Source organism: Gossypium raimondii, chromosome 3 (genome assembly GCF_025698545.1).
Source record: "Gossypium raimondii isolate GPD5lz chromosome 3, ASM2569854v1, whole genome shotgun sequence".
Lineage (NCBI taxonomy): Eukaryota > Viridiplantae > Streptophyta > Magnoliopsida > Malvales > Malvaceae > Gossypium > Gossypium raimondii.
In genome coordinates, this window is record NC_068567.1 from 51397181 (window position 1) to 51417713 (window position 20533).

Here is a 20533-nt window from a genome sequence, read left to right on the forward strand (position 1 = left end):
AATTGGCTTCTGTTTAAGTTCAGACGTTCACCCAGACACACACTCTCTCTCAGTTTTTCAGCGCTCACTTTTTTTCTCTCGACGGTTCTCTCAACATCCCTAATCTTTAAAGCCTATCATATCCCTAATTCATTGTGTAACCCCATCATCCGACTGACGCCCAATCGTGAAATCAGTTTTAGTCCAATTCGTTGCGCCGCACCCGACGCCGATGCCGACAGAAAAGTCTCCGCTTCGTCTCTCTAAATGCAGCACTCCTTGAGAAGCGGAAGAGCGAGCCACTCATGGAAATGAGCCCTCCTCAAATCACTTTGGGTAACTAATATTCGATATGCTTTATTGTTATAGGGTTTATTTACATCGGAGGAGAAGTCGGGATTTTTTTTTGGATGGCCGAAATTAAATTAAAAATTTGTATGGTCCTGAAGTTTATTTATTTTTATTGTAAGCTTTAAACTTTATAATCTTTAGAAAGGCTAAAATCACAATTTTATCATCTTTAGAAAGGCTAAAATCACAATTTTATCATTTTAGGAGCTAGAGGTTGAACTGCAATTTTATCATGTATGAATTCATAACTTTTTAGATTTTAGAGGGGCTAAAACTTCAAATTTTCATTTTAGGGCAGTTACAAAGAGCCAATAAATATTTATGGTGCTGAATTCTTGTATACAGATCATGTTACGGTGAGTTTTGCAAGGAGTGGTGGCCCTGGTGGTCAAAATGTAAACAAGGGTATATTGTATATATCTTCTTCATGTTTGAGAATCTATGTCATCTCTTGTTGCTAAGATTTATAGTGGATTTACTTTTGTTGCTACATGTGCAGTTAACACCAAGGTGGACATGCGGTTCAATGTAAAACAGGCTTATTGGCTTAGTGACAGGATTAGAGTGAGGATTATGCAAATGGTTTGTCACTGCCATCTATTATCTTTTAAAGAATTTATGATATTGCTAATCGTTTGCCTTCGAGATAAGAACTGAAATGAAGCTGATTTGTACTTGTGCATTGATTTTAATTTTACAACCCTGTGATTTTATACTTGATTCTCACATAATCGAGAAAAGCTCCAAAGTATCGTGCCATGGCTGTAAATGAGAAGGCTTTAAGCAATGTTTTGCCAAGACTAGCAGAAGCAAGCAACTATTACTTCTTCTTTTTCTTCCTCTTCTATTTATAGCTTGTCCTGTTCGTGGAGTTATGGTATTATCATCAAGCAGTGTAGCTTTTATACAGTAGTAATTTAGAACTTTTTGCTGAGATCATAGCTAAACCAACATAATAGTAGTTATGTGAAGTCCGTGGCTAGTTCAGGATTGTTTAAGGGAACTTAAATGGTACTTTTGGTTAAGTCTGCTGGCGTATTTGGTTGATAAGCAGATATGAAAAGAACAACCTTTTGAATTCATTGTATTTGGTCATTGTTTCGAAAGGATAAAAACAGATTGTTCTTTTCATTTCTTGGTAACTTCGTTTTGATTGGCTTAGGACTTTGTTCATTTAGACTTCCACTGATTTTATACCGCAAAAGTGGTAGCATTTAGATAATAGCTGTTGAATGAGTGTTTAAATTAAACCATTTGAGTAAAAGGGCAAAATGTAATCCAACTTTTAGTACAGGGACTTCCATGATACTTTTACCATAATTTTTATATAATTAAATATATGTTTTTTTTTTATCTCAATACAGATTGCACGCACACGCACACTCACAAGCATATATATATATATATATATATATACACATACACAAAATACATGTGGGGTGTGGATTCGTAGAGGGATGATTCTTTTTTTTTTGCTGTAACTATCATATTCTATTAATGTATGAAAAGAGAATATAGTTTAAGTGAAAGTAAAATAGTAAATTAATCACCTACTTTTTCTTCTTTTCTGACTTGTATATATATACATATATACATATATATATATATGTTATATGGCAGGTGAGGAAAGAAAATTTAGGAGACAGAATTACAGCATTTCACCCTGCTTGTTTCACCATTTGGGAAGGTATAAAAAACTTTAGATATTTGCAAGAAAAGAAAAAAAAAATCATGTTTTAACTCAGTTAATTGCAATCATTTTGATGAATAGTTTAATTTCGGTTGATCACTGGATTTTTTATATTTTTAAGGTATAAAAATATTTTTTATATTTTAAGTCTGTTGTGATATATATATTTTTTCCATTGACATTTGCATGATCTTATGCATCTGTTCTTAGCTAAACAATTGAATAGTCTCTAATACTGATACAAGGCAATTTTATTTTAATAGAAAAATGGTGGAGTACTGCTGCAAGAAGATGATATTGTTGTTAGCAATGTCAGAATTGATTTGACTCGTGGAAGGCAAAATCCTCTCGAAAGGTATCATGAGCCGTTTATGCTCAATTTGAAGAGGCAAATATTTTCCTTGTTTTTCTAGGTTTCATCTTTGACTATAGTCGTTGATACTTTTTTTTCTTGTTAATTTTTGTTTCATTTCTCCTCTTGCAGCATCAACTTTTTCAAGGTACTGAAAATCACTTACCTTGATTTTATTTTTTATTTTTCCTGTTTGTCTGGCTTTGTGGCCTAAAATTTAAGGTACTCACCTTATCCAGGGGCTGTACATTCTGAGCATTCTCTTGGTGTGTATTGGCTTGCGGGTGAAGCTATCCAAAAGCTCAAAACTTATCAGGTATAGAGTTGTTTTTCTCTTGTTTCAATCTACCATGTTTTATTTATATATGCTAAGATCCTTTTGTGTAGGGTTTGGAGCTTGGTATTGATCGATTTGATGTTCTAGCAGTGAAAGTTGAGCAAGTTGATATAAACTAGTTTGATTTTTTTCCCTAAATTTCAAAGGGATCTTATGTAATCAAAGGCAATTTGACTTATTGCATGAGATATAGTGAAAAACATTGATATTCTTGTTCATGAATTTCCGTTTTAATACGTTGATACGAGCTCGTTTTGGAAGTTGTGACGAGTTGTAATATGTTCCCAATCGAAATTAGGTAGTGTCGGTTTAATTCAAATTCAATCTCTTGAGTTAAATAGGTTTTAACAACTTAGGAAGCAATAAGGTAGTTTGATGGTTTCCAATGAAACAAGAACGAACCCTTATTAGCAAATAAGGACCCGGGCTTAAAGGTTTCAAAGAAAAGGAAAGAAATGGTAGATAAAACCGAGACCCTCTATTTAACAAAATAGGAACCTTCGGTATAGTTGGAACGGCACACCTTATGGTGATAAGTTCAAAACAAAGTCAGATTGACGCCACTTGTGAAGTTAAGTCAATTGAGCTTTGGAGAATATGGAGAGTGAATTAACTCACTAAAATTATATTTCATTCAGAAATTTGGCAAAAGTCAAAAAGTCCTGTACAGACCCAATTTTACCCGGGCCTAGTGCCAAAAATATTAACCCAATCCAGCCCAAATTAGAAAACAAAAACAACCCATTATTCAACCCACAACCCCAACTACCCAAAATACCCAAACCATACCATAAGCCCAAAATCTAAAAGCCCAAACCCAATACACCCAACTACCCTAGCCCATGTTCAGAAAAGAAAAAGAAAAAGCAGCAGCAACCTTAGGTGCGGCCACCGACCCTCTGTCCACCTGCTCCATCGCCGCACGTCCCATCTGCACCTACACCGTTCAGCCACCTGCTCCACCTGCAAAGGAGAATACACACGCAACAACAAGTAGAAAAATAAAAAAATATTGTTGTAATGGGCTATAAATAGCCGAACATCACCTTTGTAAAAGGGGGGAGTTTTTATTTTAAAATCAGGATAAAACCGATTGTAAACCATGATAACGGGGGGGTTTTTCTTTTTGAAAAAGCAAAAACACAGAGAAATAAAAACGGAGAAAAGGTTTTAGTTTCCAAATCCTTTTTTTATTCATTTTTATTTATTTTATTTATTTTGTTTTTGTGTAAAATATATATGAGTATATGCATATGCAAAAAAAAAAAGAAGAGAAAAAGTACCTTTTTAGATCTTCCACGGTGACCGGCGCGACGGCGGAGCCTCACCGGATCCTTGGCCGGATTTTTGGAGAGGGGAGGGGATTTTGAGAGAAAAAAAGAGTTTCAAATTTTTTTAGAAAAAGTGGCAGAAATGAATTTTTAAAAAAAAAAATTTGGGCAGGCCTCTCAGGCACCAAAACGACGTCGTTTTGGCTCGACTCGATTCGACCTGACCCGAACCGCCTAGGATCCGCGTGTTTTCTAGCGCATGGGTTATTTACGCGTGCAATCCTCCCGCTTTTGCGACGGTTTACAATGTGGTCCTCAGTTGTTTTTTTTCTTTTTAATTTTGCAGTATAATTTTTATTTTGTTTCACTTTGGTCCATATTGAAGTAAGGCATTCCCTGGGCTGGGGATAATTCGCAATATGGTCCCCGTCTCTTTTCAGCGCGTTCAAATTGGTTTCTTTCTTTCTTATTTATTTTGATTTGCCCCCGAATTTTATTTTAAAATCCGATTTAGCCCCCCTGTTTTATTATTTCGGTTATTTTATTATTAATATTAACAATTTTGATATTATTATTATTATTATTATTATTATTATTATTATTATTATTATTATTATTATCATCATCATCATCATCATCGCCATGCATTCATGATCCCAAGTTTTATTATATATATACATATACATTTTTATAATATATATATACTTACATTTTTTATTTAATATAAATATATTTTCATGTTTCACATTTTTACATACATATACATACGTATATATCAATAAATTTTAGTTCATATACATACTTTTCTAAACTTATATACATATCAATATATATATCTATATACATTTTGATTTACATGAATATAAATACATATTTATATATATTTTAAATATATATGTACATACTTATATTGTTTTATTTTATAATATACATACTTATATATTTTAATGTAATACATATGTATACACATACTTGCTTATATTTCTATACTTTATAACTTTAAATATATACACACATATATTATTCTTGTCTTTATAATTTTATGTATGTACATACACATAGATCCTTTTATTTTTTATTTCCATTATAGTTTCGTTGTTTAGTGTGGTGTTTTATTTATTTATGCCCATTTTTTTAAATTACGTATCTGTTTATCCTCTTGCATGATTAATTCGTCTTATATATTTTATTTATTGATGTTTGCGCTATTTACGCTTGTATCATCGTATTTATCATTGTTTTGTTATACATGTTAACATCATAATTTTAAAAGAATTTTTTTAAAATAATGTAATATTTTGCGTTTGGAAATTCGAGGAAACGTGCCCTAATATGCTGGGTGTCGATTTTTCTCGTTCAACCAAATGGCTTAATATCCTTTTAAAAAAATTTCAAAATAAGGTAATGTTTTGCGTTTGGAAATTCGAGAAAACATGCCCTAAGGTGCTGGGTGTCGATTTTTCTCGTTCAACCAAATGGCTTAATATCCTTTTAAAAAATTTTCAAAATAAGGCAATGTTTTGCGTTTGGAAATTCGAGAAAACATGCCCTAAGGTACTGGGTGTCGATTTTTCTCGTTCAACCAAATGGCTTAATATCCTTTTAAAAAATTTCAAAATAAGGCAATGTTTTGCATTTGAAAATTCGAGAAAACATGCCCTAAGGTGCTGGGTATCGATTTTTCTCATTCAACCAAATGGCTAAATATCCTTTTAAAAATTTCGAAGTAAGATAATATTTTGCGTTTGGAAATTTAAGGAAACGTGCCCTAATGCGCTGGGTTTCGATTTTTCCATTTGACCAAATAGCCAAATATTCTCTTAAATTTTAATCCATGCCATTCGAATTTTTTTAAGGATTGTATTTTAAATTTCTTTAAAGTTTTCAGTTTTTCGACACTAAGACATTAATTAATCAACTAGGTACCAATTTTGGGCGTATCGAGGGTGCTAATCCTTCCTCGTGCGTAACCGACTCCCGAACCCTTTTTTCTGAATTTCGTGGACCAAACTTGTTGTTTTAATAAAATCAAATCGTTTATTAAAAACAACCACTTTTTGGGTGATCCGATCACACCTCATCAAAAAGGATTGGTGGCGACTCCCATTTTCGTTTTCATTTTTCAAAACCCAAGTCGACCCCATTTTCATCAAAAAAATGGTGTCAACAAGTCCTTTTACAAGAAATTCAACAACTATTTATAGTTTAAGTGCTGGTAACCGAATGGACAATTTCAAAACTTAAAAACTAAGTAAACATTGAACTAATCTTGAGTTGAAATTCATGAATGGTCTTAAATCAATGTTCGGCTGAATATAAACCAAGGAAGAGCTTTCAACAAACTTGGAAAATTGGCAGCAGCTAGATTCGGCCAATGGAGTTTAATAAGGTCATTCATGAAGCAACTCTTGTTAAAAAATTACCAGCAATAATTAGCAACTTGAACAGCCATTTGGAAGTGTGAATGGACGGTTTTGAAGGGCCATAAGGTGTAAACATGGCTGGACATGGTGTGAACATCTTAATGCCTTCTTGAGAAGAGAATCGGCCATGACTTGGGGTGATGAATTGGTTGAATAGTTGCTTTGAAAAATGACAAAATTAATTCAGCTTCAATGCATGAATTGTACCAGCTGCACATGCATCTTCTCATTCATTGAATCTTCATGCATGAATCTTCCCAATGAATCTCCAAATTCGGCTGCACCTAAAATAAAACACATGAACTTAATTAATTCAAAACAAATTCAGCTGAACTAATTTAACACATAATGTAGACACACTAATTAACATTAAGACAAATTAAATATGAACTAAACAAGACACATTAATTCGGCTAGACTTAATTAAATATGTCTTATATTCAGAAAAATTTAATAACATTTAGACACATTCAATTCAGCTAAAATAACATATTAAATACTTGTACTAATTAAAGGCATATTTATAAGCTGTAGTAAAACTTAATTAAGTGCTTATTTAAATGGTCCAAAAATTCCAGCAATTAATTAATTAGCTGGAACGAAATTCAGCTTCAAAGAAGTTGAAAATGTTCAGCTCGTCTCTAAGCTCTTTGCTATCATTTTCCTCAATTCGTTCCACCATTGCTGAAATAGCATCTTTGAATCGTTTAGCTCTAGCTCGCGTTATCGGACCAATGGGCAACTTGATATCTTCTTGTTCGATCTCTACTTGGTTCATAGGCAAGCTCACATCATTCCCTTCCTCTTCAGAATGATTTGTCCTCAAATCGCAATCTGCATCAAACGGAGACAAATCAGAAACATTAAAGGTCGCACTAACATTATATTCACTAGGCAAATCCAACTTATAAGAATTATCGTTAATTCGTTCGAGGAGTTGAAACGGTCCATCCCCTCTCGGAAGTAGTTTAGATCTTCGTTGCATAGGAAATCTCTCCTTACGCATATGCAACCAAACCCATTCTCCGGGCTCAAACACAACTCGTTTACGACCCTTGTTAGCATGTTGTTCATAATTCTTTGTCTTTGCCTCAATGTTGTCTTGAACTCGTTGGTACAATTGCTTGACGAAATCAGCTTTGCGCTTTCCATCTACATGAATAAGTTGGTTAGAAGGCAATGGCATTAAATCAAGTGGTGTTAACGGATTGAAACCATAAACGATTTTAAAAGGAGAAAATTTGGTAGCTGAGTGAACAGCTCGATTATACGCAAACTCCACATGTGGTAAACAATCTTCCCAAGCCTTCAAATTTTTCCGGATGATAGCTCGAAGCAATGTAGACAAGATCCGGTTGACCACTTCGGTTTGCGGATGGCAAGTGGTTGAAAACAGCAACTTCGTTCCAAGGCGCCCCCATAGTGTCCTCCAAAAATGGCTAAGAAACTTCGCATCACGATTGGATACTATCGTTCTAGGCATGCCATGCAACCTGACCACTTCTTTGAAAAATAGGTTAGCAATATTCACGGCATCATCGGTTTTATAACATGCTATAAAATGGGCCATTTTTGAAAACCTATCTACAACCACAAAAATTGAATCTCGGCCATTTTTACTCCTTGGTAAACCTAGCACGAAATCCATTGAGATATCAGACTAAGGGGTTTCGGGAATGGGCAATGGTTTATACAAACCGTGGGGCTTTATTCATGACTTAGCCCGTTTGCAAGCAATGCATCGATTACAAAATCGTTCGACATCTCTTCGCATCTTGGGAAAAAAAATGTTCATGGAGTGTAGCTAAAGTCTTAGCAACACCAAAGTGCCCCATTAACCCACCACCATGCGCTTCCTCAATTAACACCTCTCGAACGGACCCTTGGGGGTATACAAAGCTTCCCTTCTCGGAATAAGTACCCATCATGTCGATAGTACTTCTCGTAGGCTCCCTTTGCGCATAACCTAAAGAATTCACCAAAGTCAATATCGTTGACATATAAATCTTTAAGAAATACAAACCCCATCAACTTGGCATCCAAAACATTTAATAAAGCATACCTTCGTGATAATGCATCAGCCACTACGTTTTCCTTACCTTTCTTATATTTAATAACGTATGGAAAAGATTCGAGAAATTCTACCCACTTAGCATGCCGCTTATTCAACTTGTGTTGTCCTTTCAAATACTTCAAGGACTCATGGTTGGTGTGTATTACGAATTCTTTGGGCCAAAGATAGTGCTGCCACGTCTCTAAGGCTCGAATCAATGAGTAGAGCTCCTTGTCGTACGTCGGGTAGTTTAAGACGGCACCATTGAATTTCTCGGTAAAATAGGCGATAGGGTGTCCATCTTGCATCAACACGGCTCCAATGCCTAAACCTGATGCATCACATTCTAACTCGAAAGTTTTATCAAATTAGGCAATGCTAGTAACGGTGCATGAGTTAAACAATCTTTAATTTTCAGAAATGATTTTTCTTGCTCCTCTCCCCAAATGAAATTGGAATTCTTACGAATAACCCCAGTCAAGGGTGCGGCTAAGGTGCTGAAGTTTGGCACGAATCGACGGTAAAAACTTGCTAATCCATGGAAACTTCGAACTTGGGAGATATTCGTCGGACGGGGCCATTCTTGGATCGCCTTGACCTTCTCTTGATCAACTTCAAGGCCCTCCGAGCTAACAACGAAACCTAAAAACACAACCTTATTAGTGCAAAAATCACATTTCTTTAAATTAGCATACAAGGTTTCTTTCCTCAATACTTCCAAAACAGCCTTTAAATGTAAAACATGTTCATCCAAATTTATACTATAAACTAATATATCATCAAAATATACTACGCAAAATCTACCAATAAAAGGTCTTAGAACGTGATTCATAAGCCTCATGAATGTGCTTGGGGCGTTTGTTAAGCCAAATGGCATAACGAGCCATTCGTAAAGCCCATGCTTCGTTTTGAACGCAGTCTTCCATTCATCACCCTCACGCATCCATATTTGGTGATAACCACTCTTAAGATCAATTTTTAAAAATAGACTTGCGCCACTCAATTCATCAAGCATATCATCTAATCGCGGTATAGGATGTCGATACTTGATAGTTATTTTGTTTATATCACGGCAGTCCACACACATCCTCCACATCCCATCCTTCTTCGGAACAAGCAAAACAGGCACGGCGTATGGACTAAGGCTTTCACGCACATAGCCTTTTTTAAGAAGTTCATTTACTTGCTTTTGTAGTTCTTTCGTCTCTTCAGGGTTGCTTCAGTAAGCAGGACGGTTTGGAATCGTGGCTCCCGGCACAAGATCTATTTGGTGTTCAATTCCACGAATAGGTGGCAACCCACTCGAGATTTCTTCTGGGAAAAAATCTTTAAAATCTTGCAACACAGACAAAATAGAAGAGGGTAACTTGTCATCAAGTTCGTTAGTACCAAATAAGCTTTCCTTGTACAAAAGAACCAACAATGGTTGCTTTAGCAACATCGATTTTCTAACTTCTCTTTCTTTTACATACAAACTCCTTTTTTTCATTTTCATCACTCGTTTCTTTTTCTTTCTCTTTTGAATCACTCTCTCTTTTTTTATCGCTCGTCTTTTTGCTTTTCTTCTTTTCAACACTCTTTTCTTTTTTTTGCTCTCGCTCACTTTCTTTTGATTTTTCAATAGAACTCCTCATTTTGAGCTGATCTTCATACACTTGTTTAGGTGTTAGCGGAGCTAACGTCACCATTCGTCCCATGTGTTTAAAAGAGAAACGGTTGGTGTATCCATCATGAATTGCTCTTTTGTCGAATTGCCAAGGCCGTCCCAAAAGAAGATGCCCCGCATGCATTGGTACAACGTCACACATCACTTCATCTTGATATTTTCCGATTGAAAATGAGATTAACACTTGCTTTGTTACCTTCAATTCTCCACCATCGTTAAGCCATTAGAGTTTATACGGATGGGGATGTTTTGTGGTAACCAACCCGAGTTTCTCCACCATCATCGTACTAGCCACATTTGTACAACTTCCCCCATCAATTATAATGCAACAAATCTTACCTTGCACTTGACATCGCGTATGGAAAATGTTTTCGCGTTGTTGATCATTTTTGGTACCTTGCAAAGTAAGGCTTTTTTTCACCACCAATATCTCTCCACTTTCGGCTTGTTCAACGTCCTCCTCATCTTCGATTTGTTCAATGGCCTCCTTCTCTTGTTCACTTTCAGATTCAATCTCGCCATCGTCTCGAACAAATATCACATTTCGATTTGGACATTGGCTCACGATGTGGCCTCTTCCCAAGCATTTGAAACACTTAATATCTCAGAATCGATTTGGTTGGGCTTCCATCTTTCCTTTACTCGTTTCCGCATTCAGTTTGTTGAACTTGGTCGAGCCACTCACTTCTTTATTTCGGCTTGGTATGTCACGTTTGTTGGTCCCTTGCCCCCACCTAGGCATAGAAGAAGTGTTAGGGAAAGTTCGTGACGTACCTTTTCTTTTTAGTTGCTTTTCAACCTTTATGGCCATATGGACCATATCAATAACCTCGACGTAGTGGTGTAGTTCGACGATATTGGCAATATCACGGTTAAGGCCGACGAGAAATTGAGCCATGGTGGCTTCCCAATCTTCCTCCACATCGGCGCGAATCATGGCCACTTCCATTTCCTTGTAATAATCCTCCACGCTTCGTTGGCCTTGAGTTAAGCTTTGGATTTTTTTATACAACTCCCGGTGATAGTAAGCAGAAATAAATCGTTTTCTCATTATTACCTTCATTTCCGCCCATGTAGACATGGTACGTTCACCATTGCGTCTTCTACTCATCGTGAGTTGATCCCACCATATTATGGCATAGTCGAAGAATTCTATAGCAGCTAGTTTCACCTTCTTGCTCTTGGAGTAATTGTGACACTCGAAGACTAACTCGACCTTTTTCTCCCATTTAAGATAGGCCTCGGGATCCGACCTTCCTTGGAAAGCAGGAATCGCCATTTTAATATTCTTCAAATCATCACTAGGCCGCTCTCGATCTCTTTGTTCCCGTACTCGATGACCTCGTCTCCTTGCACTTTGTCGCGAACCTCGTTCACTTTCAACATCACTTGGTTCGTATAAATCATTTGCATGTTGCCAAGGACGTTCTTGCTCTCTTCTCGGGATAGGAGGGGTGTTCGCACATTGACTCCTTTCCTCCATTTGTTCCATTCATTCATTAAGGGAATCGAATTGGGGTTGGAACAAACGAGAGTTTTCTCGCATTATTGCTTGAACTTGAAGGTCGGGCACTCCACCTCTGGGAACGTTTCTTCTCGGTTGAAGGTTAACTCCTCCACCAGCAGCATTCGATGCTCCTCCACCTGTTGCTCGTCATTCCGGGCTCCTAGACATGATGATTAAAATTAAGAAATTATCCTCACCACAAAACCTCACAATTCTCTCACAAGAAAAAATTCACTCTTCTCGTGTTTCACTCTATTTCCGGCTTTTATCTTGATGTACTATCTTGCCTTTTACCTCTCAAATCCAATTCTCGATATTCTAAAAAGCTACTTAGACTTATACACACTTGTGGGTCGGCTTCAAGGGCTAAACAAAGGAATATGATTTGGTTTAGGGTAGGCTCGAAAGAAAGAAAGGGGTTGAGGGTGTGGCGTATAGAATGAATTCAATACTTGGAAAAGAAGAAGCACTTGTTCGGAACAACAATCAACACTTGCAATTTTTTTTTCGAAATTCTTTTTTTTTTAAATTCGAAATTCTTTTTTTTTGAATGAATTTCGTAATATATATATCTTTTTTTTTACTCAAACTTTTTTTCGAACTTTTTTTTCAATACTACAATTTACGTACCTAATTTAACCACCTCTGATACCAACTGATACGAGCTCGTTTCGAAAGTTGTGACGAGTCGTAATATGTTCCCGATCGAAATTAGGTAGTGTCGGTTTAATTCAAATTCAATCTCTTGAGTTAAATAGGTTTTAACAACTTAGGAAGCAATAAGGTAGTTTGATGGTTTCCAATGAAACAAGAACGAACCCTTATTAGCAAATAAGGACCCGGGCTTAAAGGTTTCAAAGAAAAGGAAAAAAATGGTAGATAAAACTGAGACCCTCTATTTAGCAAAATAGGAACCTTCGGTATAGTTGGAATGCCACACCTTATGGTGATAAGTTCGAAACAAAGTCATATTGACGCCACTTGTGAAGATAAGTCAATTGAGCTTTGGAGAATATGGAGAGTGAATTAACTCACTAAAATTATATTTCATTCAGAAATTTGGAAAAAGTCCTTTTCCAAGAAATTCAACAACTATTTATAGTTTAAGTGCTGGTAACCGAATGGACAATTTCAAAACTTAAAAACTAAGTAAACATTGAACTAATCTTGAGTTGAAATTCATGAATGGTCTTAAATCAATGTTCGGCTGAATATAGACCAAGGAAGAGCTTTCAACGAACTTGGAAAATTGGCAGCAGCTACATTCGGCCAATGGAGTTTAATAAGGTCATTCATGAAGTAACTCTTGTTGAAAAATTACCAGCAATAGTTAGCAACTTGAACAGCCATTTGGAAGTGTGAATGGACGGTTTTGAAGGGACATAAGGTGTAAACATGGCTGGACATGGTGTGAACATCTTAATGCCTTCTTGAGAAGAGAATCGGCCATGACTTGGGGTGATGAATTGGCTGAATAGTTGCTTTGAAAAATGACAAAATTAATTCAGCTTCAATGCATGAATTGTACCAGCTACACATGCATCTTCTCATTCATTGAATCTTTATGCATGAATCTTCCCAATGAATCTCCAAATTCGGCTGCACCTAAAATAAAACACATGAACTTAATTAATTCAAAACAAATTCAGCTGAACTAATTTAACACATAATGTAGACACACTAATTAACATTAATACAAATTAAATATGAACTAAACAAGACACAGTAATTTGGCTAGACTTAATTAAATATGTCTTATATTCAGACAAATTTAATAACATCTAGACACATTCAATTCAGCTAAAATAACATATTAAACAATTGTACTAATTAAAGACATATTTATAAGCTGTAGTAAAACTTAATTAAGTGCTTATTTAAATGGTCCAAAAATTCCAACAATTAATTAATTAGCTGGAACGAAATTCAGCTTCAAAGAAGTTGAAAATGTTCAGCTCGTCCCTAAGCTCTTTGCTATCATTTTCCTCAATTCGTTCCACCGTTGCTGAAATAGCATCTTTGAATCGTTTAGCTCTAGCTCGCGTTATCGGACCAATGGGCAGCTTGATATCTTCTTGTTCGATCTCTACTTGGTTCGTAGGCAAGCTCACATCATACGTCTTCAAATTAAATTATACATTTCTAAATTGGTGGAATCCCACTTCTGCTGCAATCTCTAACCAAAGAATGGAGTGATGTATGTACTGATAACTACATTTCTAAAGGATTTGCTTAAGCAGGGATAGGAATGGATTTGTGGTGTTTTTATTATATTTTAATTTTTTTTTATTTTTCATGACCTTTAGCGGTGTTTGTGGGAAAAGCGTCGCTAAAGGTCCGGCTCTTTAGCGGCGTTTGGGGGAAAAGCGCCGCTAAAGGTCAGTCTCTTTAGCGGCGTTTCTGGGAAAGCGCCGTTAAAGTTCCGGCTCTTTAGCGGCGTATGTTTCCAAAAACGCCGCAATTGTTAGCGGCGATGTCAACAACGACGATTTTTGCGGCGCTTCTAAAAGCGCCGGAAATATTTTTTTGGCCTAAAAAATGCCACTAAAAGCCTGTTTTGGTGTAGTGATGGGAAAATCCTCTCTTATAAGTATCTCACATAATTTTCTTTTGTTTTCATTGAAAATCTTATTTAACATCTTCTTACTAGTAAAAAAAGGAACTTCAGTTTTTCTACTTCTAAGAAATGGTTGCTCTAAGGTTTTAAGAAGAACACTTAGTTTAGTATACCATAATGTTGTAAAATGTTTTACTCAATTTTTTGGTTTTGTTCTAAAAAGGCTGTGTTAATTTTGTTTTGGATAAACTACATAATTAGTCACCAAACTATTAAGTTCTTTCTGTTTTGGTCACCAACTATTAATTTTTTTGTTTTAGTCACTCAACTTTTCAAAATCAAATATTTTAGTCAACCTTCGTTAATTCATGTTAAATGACTAATGGTGGTGCTAAGGTGTTATTTCTCCATTTTCCACATAATTTCTTCATTTTCCATTTAATTCAATAAATATATTTGTTGACCAACAAATAATGTGAAAAATGGGGGTTCATTCAGCCATGGTGAAGACCTTGCAGTTGCAGGTGTTAATGGGTTGAGTGAAAACAATTAAGAAAGGACAAGGAAAGTGAGTGAAGGGAAATGAAAATTTTCTCGATAAGGTAGAAAAGTTGTTAAAGTAAGAAAGAAAAGAGAAGAAGAATGAATTACCAGAGTCTTAAGCATAGAATTATGGAGAAAAACAAAAGGAAGAAGAACATGACATCTAGCACCAGAGAAAGTCAGCGTAAGAAAATCCTCAAAAGAGGATCCAATCGTTTGGCTTGAATTTGTTGGTAATGCAAAGTGGGTAATCCCACATTGGTTGAGAAAATGCTTCTAAGGAGGTTTAAATATAGCATTGTCTTTTACCCTCATTGAGTAATTGGGGCTAAAGGCCTAACACACACGTGACGCCACCCGTTCGCATCCGTGCATGTGTTTACAACACATATTGCATGTGTTTCTAACATTACGTGTTTTACCGTTTTGCCCATTCGGTAAACAGTATGAATAGTAGGTCATATTCCTCAATTTTCACAACAAGCAAACAACAACCTTTCTTTCATTCTCCTTTTATCTTATCTGTTTTCTTTTAGCAGTTTTTTAGTCAAATTTTTCGACTACGTTTTCTGCTTTATTTTCCGATTCCTTTCAAGAAGAGCAATATTGATTGTTTTCCACCTCAGGGGCTGACGTCCTCTACACGATTACATTGATCAGGGCGGATTTGCTTCTGAGGCAGCGGTTCTTCCACAGCACAATGATTATTTTTTATTTGGTTCACTTAGTTTATTTTCTTGTCAGTGCTAACAATTTTGTTTTGCAATAGTATATTTCCAACAATTTAGAAGTAAGACTCTATTATTGTTTAAACATGTCTTCACAATGTACAAGTACATTCCTGATCTCTCCAAGCTTGAGCCTTTCGACGAAACCAACTACCACTACTATTCTTAAAGGATGGTTATATTTTTCGAGTAACTTGAAGTTGATTATGTCCTCTTCAATCCACTTGTGTAACACCCCTAACCCGTCTTCGTCGCCAGATTAGGGTTACAAAGTATTACGATGCATATCAAAACAATTAACACCATTCAACCATTCATTTATTAATTTAAATAACAACATTCAAATCCAACTTTCATTCATAGCATAATTACAATTACGAGCCTTAAATCGAGTCTATATGATATTTAAAATAGTTTGGGAACAATCAGATATTAATTTGAAATAAAACAAAAAATTTTAGAAAAATCTAAAAAAATTAGAATCATGGGTCACACGGCCTGTGGCCAGAGAATGTGATAGAGCCCAGGCCATGTGGCTCAAAAACATGATCTTGTGACCAAACTATGTACAATTCGAAGTAAAGGTTACACGATCGTGCCTTAGCCCGTGTGCCCGCCTGTGTACAAATTGAAATAGGGTCACATAGTCGTGTTACAGGTCGTGTCTCAGACTGTGTGAGTATTTGAAATGAGGTCACACGACCGTGTCTCTAGGTCGTGTAATAACATGATGCCGTGTAAGGAGATCATGTGTGGCACACGGTCATGTGACAACCTATGTCCCAGGTCGTGTGCACCTTAAATAACTTTCAAAACAAGGCAAAATTTTCATCCTAACTTAGGTACCAAGCCAAACCAAAAACAACCATTTCCATACCTTTAAATCACATTAAAACATGCTTAAAACATATCAAAACACTCCACGTAAGTGCCTAACTAATGTGTCCTCATTGACACCACAATTCAATTATCAAACCAAATATAGATTTTATACCAAACTAAATTGCATTCAAAGTTTACAAGTTCATACATTAAACACATGCAACACTTACCATTTCATCCAATCCATTCACATTCAATCTTCACTTTCATAAGGTCTATGTAACGACCCGATAGTTAGGGGTGTCGAAAAACGTATTTCTGGGACTCCGTTTTTGTAAATCAGACTTGTAAATATTTAATTAAATATTTACAAAGTTAGTTGATAGCTAGTTAATTTTTGGATTAGTGAATTTTGTGAAATTATGAGTTATTAAAGTATAAGGACTAAATTGCGTAAGGGATAAAAGTTGAATTATAAATTGAAATAAACTAAAGGGGCTAAAATAGTAATTAAACTATTTAACAAATGGTTGTGTATAGGTGGCCGAATATGGCTAAGTAAAATCCATGTATATATATTATATATACATGAGTTAACATTAATGTATATATATAATATAATAATAAAAGAAAAGAAAGTGGAGACATGCAAATTAAACAAAAGAAAGAAAGAAAAAAGAGAAGAGAACGCACAGCACTAGGGGTTTGGAAGTTCAAGCTCAAATTGGTTAGTGCAATTTAGTCTCTACACTTGTAATTTTTACGTTTTTGGAATCCTGGTACTGAAGGCTACTTGACCTATATTGTAATTTTTAGTATTATTCAAGATTTTAGATGTTGACATTGTTGAATAGTTTAAGTATTAGAGATTAAATAGATAGATTTTTAAGTTAGAAATGGAAAAGGACTAAATTGTGGAATTTATTGTTGATTTTGTGTAATGGGGACTAAATTATGAAAATTTTGAAATTAAGGGTTTGAATTGGAAAAGAGGAAGCTAAATGTAGTCTAGAGTGAAATTAGTATTAAAATATGAAGTTAAATGTGATGATTAAAATTAGTCTCGTATTAGGGACTAAATTGAAGAATAAGCAAAATATAGTGTGAAAATTGAAATTTAATGTGAAATTGAAATGTGTAATATTAATGTGATTTAATTGTTTTAACCCATAGCTAACATCGTATCGGAATCCTTGAGTAAAAAGGGGAAGGATAAAATCGACGTCGAATAGCTCAGAAATCACGGTTTGTGTTTCTATAATTCGAATTAAATAGTAGATTATTGCATATATAATTGTTTGCATATGGTAAGCATTTGAGGTGAGTATTTTGGAACTTGGGAATTGAATTAAATTCATAATTGAAATTAAATGGATTGATTTTGTATATTATGAAATATATTGATTATGAATATATGTGAATTGAGAAAAAATGTGATTATTATCAAATTGAATATATGCTTATATGTGATGATATTTATTCATGAAATTGGATATTTGTTGTATTTGAAAAGTGAAATGAAAGTCTATTAATTGTATCGGGCTGAGTCAAATATAGGTGGCATGCCATAGGATAGGAAGAGTTCAGAGATTACTTCGACCTCAAGTCGATGAGGGAGTGGGTGCCAATTTGCTTTGGTTTAACCGATGAGACACTGGGTGTCAATTTATATAGCGCTAGGCACAGTTATTACTTCGAATTTATCCGATGAGGCACTGGGTGCCAAATTGGTATGTTGGTTGGATCCGTGTATCCGTCCGAGTTTGTGTCGTGTTAATAGGGGAAAGTAAAACAATAGTTTATGTTATTGATATTGAAATGGAAAAGATGATAAATGAATATGAGATGAGAAAATATTGAAATGGCAAATATGAGAAATGATTATGAAATGAGAAATGAAATATGATATGATGAATTGAGATGTGAAACTTGAATGAATTCAAGTATTGTTCAAAGATATGAATCATGCCATTCCATGAGATGATGTATTCAAATGTTAAATGAAATGCCATTGATATATGCTTATATATTTGAACATGTGAAAATCTTAGTAGATGTGAATAAGGAATGAGCAAAAATTATACTATCGAATTGAAACACATGAACATAGCTCACTTGTTGCATTTTGCATTTTAAATACTTATATCAAGTTTATGTTATTCGGATTATAGAAATACCACTGAGTTTTACTCACCATGCAATTTTGTTTTCCATGTGCAGGCTAGGTACTGTTCAAATTATTGCTAACTCAGCATCAAATCAAAAATCTCGCGCTCAAGTGTGGTGATATTTCATTTTGTAATGGCATGTACCTAAAGAGTCTTTTGTTGATATCGTTTATAAGATGTTGTTAACTTAGTTGCTAGTGAAATGATGGTTAAATATGTATATGGTTGTGGTTGAGGCTATGTTTGTATGCTAGCCTAGTTTATATTTTGGTATGTGATAGTTTAAAGTTTAGTAGCTTAGCATAATGCTTGGTATGTGCTTAGCTTCATATTTGATAACTTTAAAAGTTTGAAAGTTAGTTCAAATATGGTAAGTGTGATATTTATGAAAGTCTTGAATGTTTGATGCGTTGTTGATGTATTTGAACATATAAAATGTGGTACCAATGAGGGTACATTGGTTAGGAATATTAGGTGATGAATTTGGTGTATTTTGGGCATGTTTAATCGTGTTTTGAATATGTTAAATGATTAGTAATCGAGTTGCTTAGTGTCCAAGTAAATAGGAAATGATAAACTTGAGTTTTAAGGTACTTTTGGGTGCACACGGCCTGGCCACACGGGCGTGTGTTACACATGGGCAACATACATAGGCGTGTGACCTAAGTCAGAGAGTTACATGCCCTGAGACACAGGCGTATGTCTCAGCTGTGTGAGGCACACAGCCTGGCCACACGGGTGTGTAACCCCTGAAACTAAAATTTTTGTAATTATTTCCTAAACTTCCAAAATTATTTCAAATTAGTCCCTGCCTATTTTTAAACTACTATTAGTCCCGTAGACTCATAATAGGGGCTGTAAGAGTAACTTTTACTTTGAATTAGGGTGGATTAACAAAATTACATTAAGTGCATTCTACTAAAATCATTGAAGATATATTAAAAAGATAATCGTAGAAGAAGTATAAACCAATACTCTGATGCTAATAATTGGAATAGTCTTGTATGTATCTGAATTATGACATTCAAGAAGGGATAAATAGTGATAAGAGTGTAGACAATGTAAGACTAAGTTTAGCAATGTATAAATAGTGATAAGTGTGTAGACAATGGAAGACCAAGTTTAGAAATGCATAGCATAATTTATTATTCGAATGTATAAGAATCTAGCATGAAAGTATTAGATTGTTGTGACTTGCCCCTACATATTATAATGTTATTAGTTAATTTATATGTTGATTATGATTGAAATAATTGTTTGATTTGTTAGTAATGCTCTTAACCCCAATCCGGCGACGGAGAGGTGTTAGGGGTGTTACAGTCTATGTCAAATGGCCAAAACAACTTTACATGGACATTTACATACCCAAAGCCAAAGGTACATATACAAACAAACTCAAACAACCTTATATCAACCAAAGATGCAACACATGAAGTCATTATCCAAAACATACACATAACACGCATATTACATGTCATATAACTTAAAAGTGAACATGTCAAAGACTACCAATAAGTATCTAGATAGTGTGATCTTCAGTTTGATCTGATCGCCTGATTCCACAAAATGATATCTACAAAAAAACAGGAAAATGACACGAGTAAGCTTCTATGGAGTTTAGTAAGTTCAATGGTTAAAATGATAAAATTACCTTATAAACATATCAATCACACAATAACAGTTAATAAACAATAATCCTGTCAACCACAACCAATCAACAGGTGACTCTTTATGTTTATACACATACTGTATAATCTGACCAATTAAACTAGATCATTCAATACCAACTCATTTTATACATTTAGAAGATCATGTGAAATTTTATAAGATTAAATAATGAATTATATAACCATTGTAAACTTGTTCGATGAACGATATAAATAGATTTAGATATGTGGTTAATCATCTAGAATACACTAGAATGCTCAAACGAGCCAAACCAACCGAGAACACACCTGGGCACTAAGTGCCTAACCCGTAGGCTAACATCCCTCCAGAACACACATGGGGACCAAGTGCCAAGCCCGAAGGCTTTACATCTGCCCCTGGTAACACACTAGAATCACTATAAATATAACACAATAGT

The 20533-nt window shown here is 35.0% G+C and overlaps 1 protein-coding gene across 1 annotated transcript; it reads left to right on the forward strand.

Annotated features, from left to right (window-relative positions):
• The first annotated feature begins 741 nt into the window (after positions 1 to 741).
• Positions 742 to 2498, forward strand: LOC105794619 (uncharacterized). Its single transcript, XM_052627797.1, has 3 exons — positions 742 to 912; positions 1951 to 2017; positions 2284 to 2498. The coding sequence occupies exons 1-3, from the start codon at positions 772 to 774 to the stop codon at positions 2313 to 2315; spliced, it is 240 nt and encodes a 79-aa protein (XP_052483757.1). The 5' UTR covers positions 742 to 771; the 3' UTR covers positions 2316 to 2498.
• Positions 2499 to 20533: the final 18035 nt, after the last annotated feature.

What these genes read in the sequence shown, in the direction of transcription:
- LOC105794619 (XM_052627797.1), top strand. Translation starts at nt 772, where the DNA reads ATGTCATCTCTTGTTGCTAAGATTTATAGTGGATTTACTTTTGTTGCT. An exon ending in GAGTGAGGATTATGCAAATG is followed by an intron (nt 913 to 1,950) that starts GTTTGTCACTGC and finishes GTTATATGGCAG; the next exon opens with GTGAGGAAAGAAAATTTAGG. An exon ending in TTGTTTCACCATTTGGGAAG is followed by an intron (nt 2,018 to 2,283) that starts GTATAAAAAACT and finishes TTATTTTAATAG; the next exon opens with AAAAATGGTGGAGTACTGCT.